The sequence below is a fragment of the Colletotrichum fructicola genome (genome assembly GCF_000319635.2).
Source record: "Colletotrichum fructicola Nara gc5 chromosome Unknown KSG_Nara_v1_contig04, whole genome shotgun sequence".
NCBI classification, from domain to species: Eukaryota; Fungi; Ascomycota; class Sordariomycetes; order Glomerellales; family Glomerellaceae; genus Colletotrichum; species Colletotrichum fructicola.
The window spans coordinates 2714847-2729037 of NW_027094054.1; the positions used below are offsets into that span (position 1 = coordinate 2714847).

At 57.7% G+C, this 14191-nt stretch overlaps 4 protein-coding genes across 4 annotated transcripts; 2 read left to right on the plus strand and 2 right to left on the minus strand.

Annotated features, from left to right (window-relative positions):
• Positions 1 to 434: 434 nt before the first annotated feature.
• Positions 435 to 2294, plus strand: CGGC5_v007575 (uncharacterized protein; the record flags this gene model as incomplete). The annotated part of the gene is made up of 1 exon (XM_066151873.1): positions 435 to 2294. The coding sequence occupies one exon, from the start codon at positions 435 to 437 to the stop codon at positions 2292 to 2294; it is 1860 nt and encodes a 619-aa protein (XP_066008633.1).
• Positions 2295 to 2561: 267 nt separating this feature from the next.
• CGGC5_v007576 (uncharacterized protein) lies at positions 2562 to 5745 on the minus strand (the record flags this gene model as incomplete). Its single annotated transcript, XM_032034267.2, has 7 exons — positions 2562 to 2667; positions 2814 to 3805; positions 3864 to 4303; positions 4366 to 4732; positions 5154 to 5202; positions 5440 to 5455; positions 5544 to 5745. 7 exons carry the CDS (start codon positions 5743 to 5745, stop codon positions 2562 to 2564), a joined length of 2172 nt encoding a protein of 723 aa, XP_031886761.2.
• Positions 5746 to 7016: 1271 nt separating this feature from the next.
• CGGC5_v007577 (uncharacterized protein) lies at positions 7017 to 8496 on the plus strand (the record flags this gene model as incomplete). Its single annotated transcript, XM_032034268.1, has 3 exons — positions 7017 to 7089; positions 7144 to 8196; positions 8255 to 8496. The coding sequence occupies 3 exons, from the start codon at positions 7017 to 7019 to the stop codon at positions 8494 to 8496; spliced, it is 1368 nt and encodes a 455-aa protein (XP_031886769.1).
• A 545-nt stretch (positions 8497 to 9041) lies between these two features.
• Positions 9042 to 11093, minus strand: Fbxl2 (F-box/LRR-repeat protein 2; the record flags this gene model as incomplete). Its single annotated transcript, XM_032034269.1, has 1 exon — positions 9042 to 11093. The coding sequence occupies one exon, from the start codon at positions 11091 to 11093 to the stop codon at positions 9042 to 9044; it is 2052 nt and encodes a 683-aa protein (XP_031886766.1).
• Between the last annotated feature and the right edge of the window lie 3098 nt (positions 11094 to 14191).

Consider the following 14191-nt stretch of genomic DNA (forward strand, 5'->3'; position numbering starts at 1 on the left):
TCCCAACATGCAAAGGGAGGGAAGCAAGCCCACCCAGCCCGAGCGTCGGGAAGCTAATCAGGGGCGCATGCAAGCCGGCGGCTTGATTTTCGATAGACTCCAACTGTCTCGGAGCCACGTTACTGCGATACTACCTCTCCCACCAACACACGTCCGCGCGCTCAGGTTCCCTGCCATCTGCCGTCCCCCGGGTCTCCACCCACAGACGTCAGCTTCTGGAGGTGGGTCGTCCGCACCCCCGTAGCAACCCCCACACCGCAAGTACCACCAACACCACCACGCCCCCTGAGATCAACATCAACACCACGGCCCGTTTTCCCCTTCAGCCTCATCGCGAAAAATCGCATGCCAGAATCCAATTCTCGCCCTCACCCGGCGCACGAATCCGAGCCCGACGCCTCCACTGGTCACAGTCGAATGTGACCGCCACAAAAATGTCCTCCTCGCTGGCCCACAGCCGTTCCCTCCGCAAACCAACAGACCTCTCCTCCTCCTCCACCGCTCCGCAGCGAAATGTCTCTCCAAGCCGCCTCCCCGCCCCGCGCCCGACGCGCCCGACCACCCGCAACGTCTCCTCCGGCAGCCTGAACGACACCGCAGCCGCCGCCGCACCTAAGAAGAAGCCCTCGGCACTGTCCTCGCTGCTCTCCCGCGGTTCCTCCACACGCCAGACCGCCGCCCGCAAAGATGCTTCGTCCTCCTCCACCACCGCACCGTCATCGCGGACGGCGAACGCTCCCACCCGGACCTCGTCAACCCGCGAGCCGACCGCAGGCCTGAACAGGCTCCGCAACCCCGCCGCGTCTTCAACGAGTAACCTCCCGGGAACAAGCGGCAGCGGCAGCACGCGACCAACAACATCGAGCGGCCTCGCCCAGAAACGGACCACGCCGACGTCCTCCACGGGCCCAGGCTTAGGCCACACCCGCGCGCGGAGCGTGGCAACTCTCAACGGAAGCACGACTCTCCCTCCTCCGAACCAATCCTCCACGACGTCCAGGTCCACGGCGCCGAAACCCCGTCCGACGTCCCTCTACGGCGCCCCGTCAACCTCCACAACCTCTCTCGCCTCCTCCACAGCAGCCGCCAGACGCCCCGGCTCCGCAGCAGCACAAGACCCCGCCAGACCACCGCGCCCAGGCTCCGGCTCCTCGACCTCAACGACCTCAACCGCCACGGCCTCGACCACGAACCTCACCCACAAGCCCTCCGTCGCGAGCATCTCGACCCGAACCCGCGCCGGCTCGACCGCCTCGACCAAACCCCCCTCCAAACCACCGACTCGCCAACAAACCACTCCAACCTCCCCCCGGCACCCGAAACCTCCCGTCCGTCAACAGCAACAACAAACCTCCCAACCCGCCTCCCCGCGCTCCCCACGATCCCCCCCACGGAACAAACCCCTCCTCAAACCCGCCTTCACAACCCTCCAGCAGCACTACTCCCCCGCAAAGAACCTCGCCCCGAAGCCCCTCACAGCAACCTACCTCGCGCCCCCCTCCCCCTCCAAACTCCCCACAAACGTCGCCCTCTCCGCCGAAACATCCCGCCTCCAAACCGAGCTCCTCCAACTACACGTCCTCCACCGCGACCTCCCCACGACAACCTCCCAATGGCACGCCTCCGCCCGGTCCCACCTCGCCTCCCTCCACGCCGCCCTCGCTTCCTCCTCAAAGGACCTCGTGTCCCTCGAAGCCGACGCCGCAGAACGCCTCAACGTAGCCGCCCTCCACCGCTGGGCCACCCCCAGAAAAGGCCTCCTCGAGGAAAAGATCCAACGCCTCGACGCCCTCCTCACGTCCCTCTGGTCCCTCGACTCCCCCGGCGGCAAACACAACCGCCTCGTCCGCGCCTTCGAGCGCTGGGCCTCGTCCCTCTCCGACCTCGAAGCCGCGCGGGCGAGGGCAGACGGCCCCGACTCGGACCCCGCCGCCCTGCTCGACGCAAACCTCGAGGTCCGCTTCGGCGGCGGCCTCGACGCCCGCTGGAAGGAGGAGTGCGCCCTCCTCGTCCGCCGTCTCGAGGGCTGGGATCTGCAGCTGAAGGAGCTGGCGTACGACGGCGAAGAAGAAGAAGAAGCGGAGGACGTGGCGCAGACGTCCAGTCTGAAGAGGATGCTGGACGGCTGCGAGAGCTTGATCAAGGATATGCTCGGCGAGCTGGCCGTCATGGAGGAGATTGAGGCCGCTGCTGTGCAGAGGGAGACGGAGTGGATCAAGAAGATGAACAGGCAAGGGGATGACGGCGGCAAGAGAGATACCCCGAGGGCTGGTGCCGTTTGGAGAGTGATATGAGCCGGCACCGCTCCTCTTCGCAGTCACACAGATTGGCATGACCCCTTTATACAGCGAGCATACATGCGAAGCATTGATTTCAAAGTCTGGGTTCTCGATTGCGGTCCAAATGCGTGTTTTCTGTGTGCAAGCTGTCCATATCCCACCCCAGATTCATGAGGGGCATAGTCCATCCCACTCTAATCCCACCCTCAAATACCAATGCTATCTCGATTAACTTTACAAACATGTTCGTGTGAGCGAGACGTCGATCTCCACTCCCTGACTCTAAAGGGCGGCGAGCCGTGTCTCAAGCCAGCTCAGGTCGCCGTCCAAGGCGAACTTCCACCATGCAACCCCGGCAACGATGGCAGCCGTGCTCGTGGCCAGCATCCTGCGGACAAAAGTCAACCTGTCAGATTTCGTGAGGAGTATTAAAACGTAAAAACAAAAGGAAAAACAAGCAAAAGCCTGATCATCGGCAGGCAGTCTTCTTCTCTTCATCTTTCAAGAACCGGGAAGGAGGTGAGAAAACCTTACGCCTTTCTCTTGCTGCCGAACAACCGGCTAAACAGACCGCCGATCCAGTCAACAAAAAGTACGCGGAAAAAGGCCGAAAGCCAGTTGCCCTTACTATCGGCGACGCTGTGTATGGACGAGGGGGTTCCCGGGCGGTCGGTCGATGAGGCTCCTCCGCGCTTCTTAAGCTGCCCCTTGTGGCTTTCGTCTCGGGCAGTCGTCGAGGCTTTTCCATCTGAGTTGGAGGCAGCGGCGTTGCTGGACTCGGCTGCGTCGTCGGGGGGCTGCACATGGATGCTCGGACTGTCCGGCTGTGCGGGCTGCGTCTTCGGGGAGAGGTCTCTCGAATGCTTGCCGTTGGTGTTACCGTTGTAGTCGGGAGACTCTGATCTGCCAGGCTCGCCGCTCTTCTTTGACTTCGACTTGGAGCCCTTCATAACGACTCCCTCGTCCTCGTCACTAGCGGGAGAATTGAAGACGTTAGGTGTTGGGCGGACTGCGGGGCTAGGGACGCGGACGGGACCTTCGGTCTCGCGGTTCGCCTCATCCAACCCAGGTGAGTCCTTGCCCTCCTCCTCGACGATCGAGCCTAAGGAAGCGAGAGATCTTTCCGACACCATTGAGCCCTGCTTCTTCCGAGGCAGCTCGAGCTTCTTGCCTACACCTGGACTAGAGGGGCCTGGCGAGATCACGGCCTCCTCGTATGGGTCGAGGCCTGCTTTTCTTGATCCGACAATGGGTGACATGGGAGTGCCGTGGAAGTACGTCTGGTCTTCGTTGCGGCCCGTTTCCACGTTTCGAACGGTGTTCAGAATCTCCTCGCGTTTTGACGGCAGTCTCTCTAGAGCCGGGTCGTTCAAGTCGTACTTGTCGACGTCATACTCAACAGTGCCGTGGTGCTCATACTCCTTTGTAGCACCCTCACTATCACTCGGTGGCTCGTACGGGCCGAGAGCTTCGTGGGCGAACAGAGGCGGAGGACCGTCGTCCGCCAGATCCTTGTCGTCAAAGTCCTGCGCTGTGTTAGCCCTGAGGTCTTACGTCGCCTGCCATCTTGCCAGAAGTGCATACCTGGTCAGCGTCCAGCATCTCTGCCGTATCAGCAACCTCCGCCGCGGTAGTAGCCACCTGCTCAATCGGAGTCGAAGAAAGACGCTTTCTCTCCTCATCCTTGATACGGGCAAGTGGTGTAAGGCGGGCCGTGTTGTCTTCGGCATCAAGCTTCTCGGCAGTGTCGGCGACCTCTGCAGCGGCCTCTGCAACCTTTCCAATCGGGGTCGACGAAAGTCGCTGCCGTTCCTCGTCCTTCAGGTGGTCGATCATCTTAGGCTTCGGCTCAAGCTGAGCAGTCGAGTGGGCAGCGGCAATAGTTGAGGCATCCATCTTGGTAGAATTTGAGTCCGTCTGGTGGTTCTGTTGCTCGCCGTTGGTTTTTACACCGTTCATCTCTGTGAACTCTTGAGAAGCCGGGGCCGTCAGGACGTTGTTCTGGTTGCCAGAGTCGTCGGTCACTACAGGGTCACGTCATGTCAGGCGAGATGCGGTTGGGATCGGAGCTAGAGAGAGACCTTACCTGTAGTAGCGCTTTGGTTGAGAACCCACCAGTCACCAAGGCCAACACGAAACTTGTACTGGATCTGCGAACTTGGCGGTACCTCGACGGATTTGAAGAATGTATGCTCTCCTCCCTCGTCGGTGGTGAACTGCATCTCAAGAGGCTGCCATTGCGGATCGGAGAAGGAACCCGCAACAAATATGGGCGGCTGGGTGCCCGGCTGGCGGTAGGAGATGGTGACGGAAACCATTTTTGGATGCTGGTTTCCGCGGCAAGGTATGCGAAGGTTCGAAGTGTGGAAGAAGGCCGATATCACTCCGCCAACTCGATCATTCGAGCAGTTTCCGGGCAGGCGGGTATTTTTGGGTTTGGGGGCTGCTGCCTTCTACAACACTCCAGAGTCAGTTCAGATAAGGGCACTTTTCTTGCTTCGGGAGAGGGAAAAACTCGTCAAGAGATGCAGAGATAGAGACCGTCCCCCTGGAGCCCACGGTGAAGGTGGCGGATTGTGGATTGGGTTGGGCGTGGGTAGAAACGCTGACGAATGCGGCTGTCTCTGGGTGATACCTTACGATGCTAGCCGTGAGGAGCGAGAAGGCGTTGGATTGCCTTCGTGGGAAAAAGCAAAAAGGGAAGGAAGCGAAAACAAGGCCAATTCTTTGTGAGGAATTCAAAGTGGAGTCTTCGTGTCTGAGTGTTTCACGCAACGAAGAGGGATCGGGGGTTACGTGTTTGTGCGAGTGAAACAGCTTTGAGGGAACGAGCTGACCTAGGGGCAGAAGACGAGGGCAGAATGATGAACTTACCCGTGGGACAGGAGAGATACGACGTACGGACCGGAAGAGCAAATGCCACCTTGATCAGCCAAGGCGAGGGGAGCTCAGATAGCAGGGAGATCAGAAGCCGGAAGATTGGTGTCTGACGTTGGGAGGTGCAGCAGCTCAGAACAGGGAAGCTGTGGCACAGGAGGGGTCCATTGCATGATTATGCCATGGGTGCTCTGTCCAACGTGTGTCGGGGAAGGGGAAGACTTGAGTAAGGCAAGAGGGGGAATACGGGAAGAGAGGTTGGGAAGGTGTGGCTGGCAGAAACCAGCACTCGCTCAAACCTGGCAGTCTGGGTCAGCTAAGGGTAGTAACGAGGCGAGATGGGATGGTCCAGTGAATTGCAGATTGAGAAACAATACCCAGGCGTACATAAAGAGAAACTGGACCTATTGCTTGTTGTGGCGGCCATCAAACTGCCTCCCCGCATGAGCTTGATGGCCCATGACTGCCGCGAAACCTGGGACAGGCAAAGAATGACGCTGAGGTATGGGACGAGATTGTCAACGACCTCCCTTCGCCGCTCCAATTCTGTTGACGCCGGCCACCCGGACAGCTGCAATTTCAACTGCATCTGCACAAAAAAGGATCAGAAGCTCCCCCCTCCAATCATGGAGCTACTTAACAGCGGCCAGTAGCGGGCTATCAGCAATGGAACAGGCAAATCCTACCCGTTCACTGCCTCCGTCGGCATGCTTTTTGCGTCACCATCCCTGGACATGTCCCGAGCTGGGGAGTTGCGGGAACATGCCCATTGGCTGTGGCTGTCCATGTTTCCAAGGTACTGGGGACTTTCCCGCAATGCACGAGCCAGGCTTTGTCCCACCGACTCGCGGGTCCCAATGGAAAGGCCCAGACCGGGACAAACGCCCCAGACACCGAGACCTCCAGAAGCGCCCCCCGGGGAAGCTATCAGCCACCTCCATCATGCCAGAGCATCGTGTGGAATGGGCAATGTCGGCATGAAAATCCCATCTAAATAACCGCCTAAGAAAAGAGAGCAAAAACAAGCTGTTCGTCTGCTGAGCCGGATTCGCTGCTGCGTTTCCTAGCTACAAGCCACCGGTGCTCAGCTACTGCAGCTCTGCCAAATCGCATTGCAGCCATCACGAAGGCTGAAAATCAAGCAACGCCTCAACTTTGCCAGCACATCGCAGTTTTCAAAAGGCCCTATATCCCTAGGCAAAGAACTCTCAATGGAAGGAACCGGGTGGTTTCAGACGCAATCGAGCTCACCATCATAGCAATCTTCACAAGCTCTCCAGGTCTCGGCCGGACGACCCTTGTCCTGGTTGCCAGCCATCCCGCGTCCAAAGAGTTTGAGCTGCCCACAGCCCGTTCGGCTCTTCTGTCCCATTTAATGCGCTGCTCTGGTTCTTATCGTCCAGTGGCATTGACAATCTGTCTGACCGAGTGCTCAAGCAGTCTTGAAGCGAAGCTCCTAGCTTGATCGGCGCAAGGCGGGGCTTCTTTCCCCAAGCCGGCAATGGCAGCCAACAGCCCGGAGAGGCTGGGATCACCCCCGGACGCCTGCACAATTCTGCCAAAGGCGGTCAATCCCCTGGCCAATGACATACCCCACCGATAAGCTCGCCTTATCTGAGATGGATCCTTTGACGTGCTGCCGTCCAGCTGGTGCGGCAGGCTTCCAGAAAAATCCATCTCGCGAGAAGAAAAAAAGAAGAGCAACATCGTCGCATGAAGTTTGACGTGGCATAGCCAGACACCGAACCGGGGACATCCAGTTTCGAGCTGCCACGAACATTCTAATCTCTTCGTTCAAACATCTACCACATAGTAGCCCGTAACCGCATCTCTACCGCTGCCCGTCGTCTTCTTGTCAACATGTCTGCCCCTCCTCACTTGATCCACATCAAGCGGAAGCGGGGCGACGAAGATGCGCCGGTTACCTACCTCCGTACGTTGCCTCCTTTGTCTGATGTGTTGAAGCGCGCAGACTGACAAGCGACAGAGCTTGAGTCAGCGAAACGACACCAAAGTGGCAGCAGCTGGGTCTACCGACGACGCATAGCACCAGCAAAGTCGAGTTCAAGATCCGGCGCAGGCTCTCTACACCACTCCCCGACCAAGCCTGTGATCCAGACCTCCAAGCCCGGCGACGAGCTCCCGCACTCGAGCCGCTCTCCCGCAAAGCCCGTCGCTCAGCCTGCGCCCGATAATGCTGCTGCGACCGATAACCCCCCCGCCACCGAGGCACCGGCCCCGGCCCCGGCCACCTCCTCCGCTGCTCAGCGACCAGCGAACCCCGCGGCCGAGCCCAGACGATTCCACATGTCCCGTTCGGCAATGAGCTCCCCGACAAGTAGCACGATCCTCAAGGCCGGCGGCGTCACCAAGCGCGGCCGCTACGGAACAGCAGTCTTCGTCGAGCGAGGCAAGAAGAAGGCATCAAAAAGGCTCTCCGTGGCCCTCGACGCCAAACACGCCGCCGCTATCTCTACTCCGGAGGTCGAAATGGGCGACGACGTCAAGCCGGCGCCCAAGAAACCCCAGACCAAACGCCCTTCTGCCCCTCGTCCCGATGTCGAGTCCCAGCGCAAACCCCTGCCCAGCGTCGCGCCCACCCAGGACATGAGTAAGATCGCCGCCGACATGGACCAGTGGGTGCTCCACGAGATCGGACTGAACCTCAAGTCGATGGAGCTACAAAATCCAGCCCCTCCTGCTGCTCCTGCTGCTCCTGCTGCTACAGCCTCCTCGCTATCGCGGTTCAAGCCCAAGGCCCCCGTCAAGCGCTTCGCCGAACGGCACCCCAAGCTGGCAAAAGAGCTCGACGGCGGGAAAGACCGTGACGAGTCCATGACGGACGCCAGCGAGGCCGACGACGACGATGATGACTACGTCATTGAAGTGTATGAGCTCGCGCCGTCCAAGCCCTTATTGGCAAACATCCCGCCCGAGGAGATTGGCGTGCTGCGGTTCGATACCAAGGAAGATATGGAGCTGTTTTACGGGAATGAAGAGGAGGACGACTCGGATTATGACGATGATGAGGATGAGAATGGTAAGGATTATGTACTTGAACATCAGGAGAGGGACTTTGTGCTGACTTTGTATAACAGCGGAAAACCACTACACTGCAGACTACCCCGAGGACGAGGTCGACTCGGAGGATGAGTACGATCGCCACGCCTATGTCTTCCGTAATGCCAATGCGTCGGACGACGAGGAGTTTGACCTGCGCGAGCAAGAGGAGGACGAAGACGAGGACATGTACGTCATGGAGGGTGACAACAGGCGCGACGAGGACGATGTCTTCCAGGAGAAGATCCGGAGGTACATCCGCCAGCACGGCTCGAACTAAATATAGCCTCGTTGTCTTGCTTCTTCCGCAGCATTCCAGCAGCGGCGAGACGGTTCAAACTTCAACAGCATTAGGGGCATGGTTTGTGTGGACATTTTATATGTTCAAATTGAAATAGCCCCAGATTCCAATCATAGATACAAATGGCATGCGCATGCATGCTTCACAGTCTGTATCTATTCCAAAAAAAATAGGAACCAAAAAAGAGATCCTGCACTCTTTAACCGTCCTAAGCCCAAAATTTCCCGACCCATCCCAAACACCATAAAAAGAAAATGTGTGCGTTCATGACTAACAGCACGGAAAGATGGGAAAAGAAGGACGCCTATCCAATGTGAGACGCCGTCTTCGAGACACTCTCGCACGCTGGTGCGAGGTGGTTTGAATGGGTCGATGCATCCCAATCTAATAATGAAGTGACGTGTCGCTTTGACTCCAGGGGATGAGTATATACTGATAACAGAGGAAATGTGTGAGATAGGGGGGAGCACCGGAACTTCATTCTCCTTCACATTCTAGGCGCAGAATAGACTGTAGCGGCATCCTCACATAACTGTGCAGGATCCGACGGTCCGGCCCCGGCGACGACCACCGTTGCCGCCGTCTTCCTCGTCGGCATGGAGCATCTGGGCTTCCCGGGCACGGCGTCTGCGACGGCGATGTCCGGCGCCAGTGGTGCCAGCCTCCTCGGTAGCCTGCATATATTCGCCCCAGCGGCGCTCGAGGCGGTTGGCCGCGGCGAGGTCTCCCCGGACCACGCGCTTCATGTGCTCATCAACGGTCATCTGGAACTTGTAGAAGCATTTGAGGCTGATTGCCTCGCCGGAGTAAGCATGTTTGCCGGGTTCTGACGTGGAAGGCTTTGACTGAGCGTTGCGGAAGAGAACCTCGCGAATGCCAGTCCAGGTGACATTCTGACAGTCGTAAACCACCATGTGAAGGCCGACCTTGGGCTTCGGCTTCTTCGCGGTGCATTGGGAGCGATTGTTGACCATGTAAGCCGCTTCAGCGAGAACGAGATCACTGATCCGGGTGTTGTCCAGGTCAATGCTCCTCAGGTTGGTGCAGTTCTTTACGATGGGCAGTACGCCGCTGTCGCCGAGGTTCTCGCAATAGCTGATCGAGAGATGCTCCAGCCACGGTGCACACGGAGCCTTGGCCAAATGCTCCGAAAGAAGGCTGTTGGTAAGATCTGAAAGATCTTCCATTTCGAGGTGGGTGAGGCGCGGGGTCGATGCGAAGATGGACTCGAGTGCTGCGTCGGTCAAGGCGGTGCAACCGGATAGTCGCAGGGCTTGTAGATCCGGAATGTTGTATCCCAATGCCTTCACTCCCTGGTTTGTGAGACGACCGCATCTACTGAGGTCCAGGTGACGCCATTTCCTCGGGGGTACGACTGGTCGATCCGTAAGAATATCGATTTCGGGATCTTCTCCGTGAATCATGATCTTGAGTGCCCGGTCATTGAGCTCTGCGCAGCCATTCAACACCAGCCGCTCCAGGCTGTTGGTATTGTAGAGTGTTTCGGCCACCTCCAAGTTGTCGAAGCCTCGAACTTCCCCAGCCCTCAGGTCCTTCAACTTTGGGCAACCTTCCAATACGGTCTTAATTCCCCGGGCATCCATGTGCACACACCATGATACGTTGAACATCTCCAGCTGCGGGCATGACTCGGCGATGATTTTGCAGGACATGTTGGTGACTGCAGTCAAACCCGTCAAATTAAGATTTGCAAGCTTGTCGTTTGTCCTCAACAAGCTGTGGAGGGTGTTTCGTTGGAAATTCCGGCATCCCTCGAGAGTGGCATTGACAAGGTTCTTACAAGCCTTGACAACCACCTCGGCACGTTTATAGTGCTCAACCTGCACGCAACCTCTCAAGTTGAGGTCCTTAATGAAAGGTCCCGCGGCGACAATAATTCTTGCCAGAGACTCGGCCGGTATCGTCTGGTAAAACTCGGTCGCGTCGAAGCAAGTCCAAAGCTGCCCGTCGAAGCAGATCTTGTAGAACATCTTGCTTACACGAGAGGTCCTCACCAACTCCTTTGGCGAGAGGTAGGAAAATATTTGAACACGCATTTCGTGGGGCATGTTCTCCCAAAAGTTAAAGTCCCGTTTGGGAACCGCCGGATTCGCGACTTGCATCTTGCTCGTCGTCCGCAGGTCGCTGGGAAGGCCGATCGACTGGGGACCGGGAGACTGCGCTGTAGAAATGGCATTGTCGACCCTCCGAACAGCAAGGCGGCCGTCGATACCTTCGAATTGGATGATTTCGCTGGACGGCGTCGGCGGAACAGAACTCGAGGCGCTGGCATAGCCGGATGCTGTTGCTCCTGCGGGGAAGTAGGAGTCGCCCCCAAGAGAGCTTCCGGCTGTTGATGGTCCTGCCAAGCTAACGCAGGAGATGCTCGCTCGCCCTCGCTGAGGGTTACTCTGTGATCTGGCACGGCCATTTCGAGGAAGTGATGGTGAGGAAGACATTCTCTGAATGCCACAGAGCACTCGGTGCCGGTTCCTGCCCTTGTTCATTGGCTCTGAGAGGCCGGGGCCCTGCTCGTCGACAACCTCCATTGGAGTTGACCCCAAGGTATCGGCCATGGTTGAGAGGCGCAATAGAGTTGTCGGGCGGGAATACATGGAAAAGAAAAAGTTGGGTCAAGAGAAAAAGACCCAAGACTGCGGTGTCTAACTGCAGCAACAAAGCCTAATTTTCAAAACGTTTCTCGAGTCGGCAATCACAATGCGTCGTCTCGTATCCTCCGTGCTTCCACGGCGGTTGTGTGGCGCGCGGGGCAGTTGAGTAGCAGGAAGTGTACTGGGAATTAGAGCTCGGAGGTCCACTTCGACCCTTGAGGGCAGAGCGCTCGGAACAGCCGGTGGACGGTCCTATTTCATAGTCGGTGTGTCGGAGCAGATCTGAGAAACTGGACGAAGCAGCTCGACAGACGGATCGGTCTCTAGAAAAGAAAATGAGACATGCGAGCGCGAAGAACCGGAAAAGGCTGTGGTCTTGAGGCGCTGGAGGAGGGGTGGGTGAGGCCAGGGGACTTGGATGGGGATCTGCTATCAGGACGGGTGAGAGCCGGCTATCGATAATGGAGGTCAGCAGATAGCGGGGTGTGGAGCTTTTACTATGCAGCAGAAGGCTGGAGGAAGGGTACCTACGGGATGGGGCGGAGCACATGGCACACCGAAGCTCAAGATATCATGGCCTCTGGTTCTTGCAAAGAGGTCACACGAGCACCAGGCTGGGGATGTTGTGGTGTGTAAAGTGGGAAGTTGAGATAGGAAGAAGATTTTCCTCGGAGGATGGGAAAATATGGGAAACACACAAAGAGGAGGGTCGAAGAGAAAAAGAACACGAAGAGAAGAAACAGCAGAGTGGAAACAACGCAAACCACTCCCAAGACCACTCCCAAGACGGCCGACTTGCTGCCTCGCCTACCTAGCATAGCATACGTACATCCTGCGTACATACACCACCCACCATACACCACGCCGCAGGGTAAGGGAAGGTGAAGCTTAAAACGCGCTCAGAACGGATGCACAAAACGGCCTTCCCACCCCCTTCCAGTCTGCGAAACAGGGTCCCTCCTTATCGATGGGCATCGATGGATCCCGGCTCGCCTTACACCCACCACTCACAGCTGCCAAATGCCCTTGGTGCGTCTTCTAGTTGACGGATCATTGGATCTGGTGGGTGGCCACTGGCCAGACGGAAAGGCCCTCGGTTTCTCGGCTGGTCTTGGGCAAGCCATGGACCATAAATCCCGCCGCAAAGAGCCCAAGACGACCGGTCTCTACCTGCCTGTTTGGCCCTCTTGGCAGTACAGACTTTGAAGGCTGGCCAGGGGTACAGATCGAATGAAAGAACATGGCAGCAGAAGCCCTTGACCAACATGCAAAACGACCTGTTGCAGACTGGCTACCAAGTAGTAGGCTGCATCAAGAAGCACACCACAGGCAAGACATTTGGGAGCTCGACACAACCACAGATTCAGCGGCGTCCAGTGGCCAAGCGGGAACAAACACCCACCACATCGCTGCTGTGGGGCCCGTGGCCGGGCGAAAGAGCGGGCAGGTGGGGGAGGGACGTCGCTGTGGAGGGGGGGAGCGAGGGGCCCGCCCGGAGCGCTGTCCAGAGACTTCCCTCATGCGCCAATCACGACCAGCAGTGGCATGAATAAGTGGAACCGGGTGATCCTGACCACACCAAGCAGGACCAGTCAGGTCTCTGCTGACTGACACCACAACGCCAACGCCGACCGAGAACATGACATGAGCAGCAGGTCCAATTCGTGCACTTGCCCAACCAAAGTCACTGTCGTTTCTCTGTGGCACCATCAGCAGCCTTCATCCCGCCATCTGGGCAGTCAACTGATGCCATGTCGGTGCCGAAAGATAGAAGGCAAGAATGAGAAAGAAGATCAAGTCAAGCTTTCACTGCTGTCGACATTCCAGATGTTACCATACCTACCACCTGGCGTGGGGGATCACTCGACGAACAGCTTTGCACATGCGGGATACACATAGTCCAAAGCTTTCGGTACATTAGAAGTCGGTGTACCTACGGCCTGCAGAGCAGCACCTACTGCAGACAGATCCTCACCGCAGGGTCCTCCGAGTGTCTGGCCGCGGTAAGCAGGGACCTGAGCCTGCGAGCCTCCAAGACCAACAAATCCACTACGCTCAACACCTATCCGTCTCCTTCAACCCGCTAGCGCCACGGGCTGGACCCTTGGATTTCTGCTGCGTCCGCTCTTGGGCTGATTCGCAGCCCGGAATTCCTCCCGTTTCTGAAGGGCCCCTCCAACATTCACCAAACTCGTTCCAGCCGCCGGTGCGTCTTTCCGTCTCGCTGCACGGCCGTGGCGTGAAGTCGCCTCTCAGCATCACGCGTCTAAGCTTCCCAGAGCCGGTTCCACCTGGCGCGCAGCAGTATCCATCTGAAATTCACCGATAGTGACAGGAACTTGACACCGGTTGCCCGGCTCAGGTAAATCCACTCGAAACTGTCGGGAAACGGGCTGACTCGTTACGGGTGCCTTGGCGAGTCGTTTCTGTCTCCTCTTCCAAGGTTTCCGCTGATGAAGAGCAGGAAAACGATTCGCCGCAATGGAGCCCTTGTGAGCGATATTTCCTCTAGTCGACGTCGGCTTGGAGCATTGTTTCGACCCCACGGACAGGGTATGCGAACCGAGTGTCGTCCATCGGAGGAGTCGCCTTTGGGGACCGACTTCCGCCCTTGTTAGCGCCTTCCGCATTCAACCAATCCTTGACGAGAAGAAGTTTCCCCTCCAAAAAGAAGCCGAATTCGAACTTTTCGGCGGGGCTGCCACTCCCGCCTCCATTCGTTTCCCATTCTCTTGGTTCATCGACTCTCTCGCCACCGTCCTTTCTTCTGAACCAGGTTGCCATTGACAGGAGTCTCGCAAGGACGCAAGTGGTGCACATCACCAGTCAGCCGCCGCCACTCGGTCTCTTCAACCGCAGATGGAAGGTCCAGCTCGTCCAACTCTCTTCGTCTGAAGCTGTGCCGAAGCTGACATCCGTCGCTTTGAACCTGCGCACAATGTTCCGTTCCGAGCATCTTCAGGTCTCAACACCCAGATCGATATCTGAAAACCAGTAGGACATTCTGATACCGCTTTTCCATGCAACACCCGTGGTCCTGTCATGGCCTAGCTTCCGCTAGC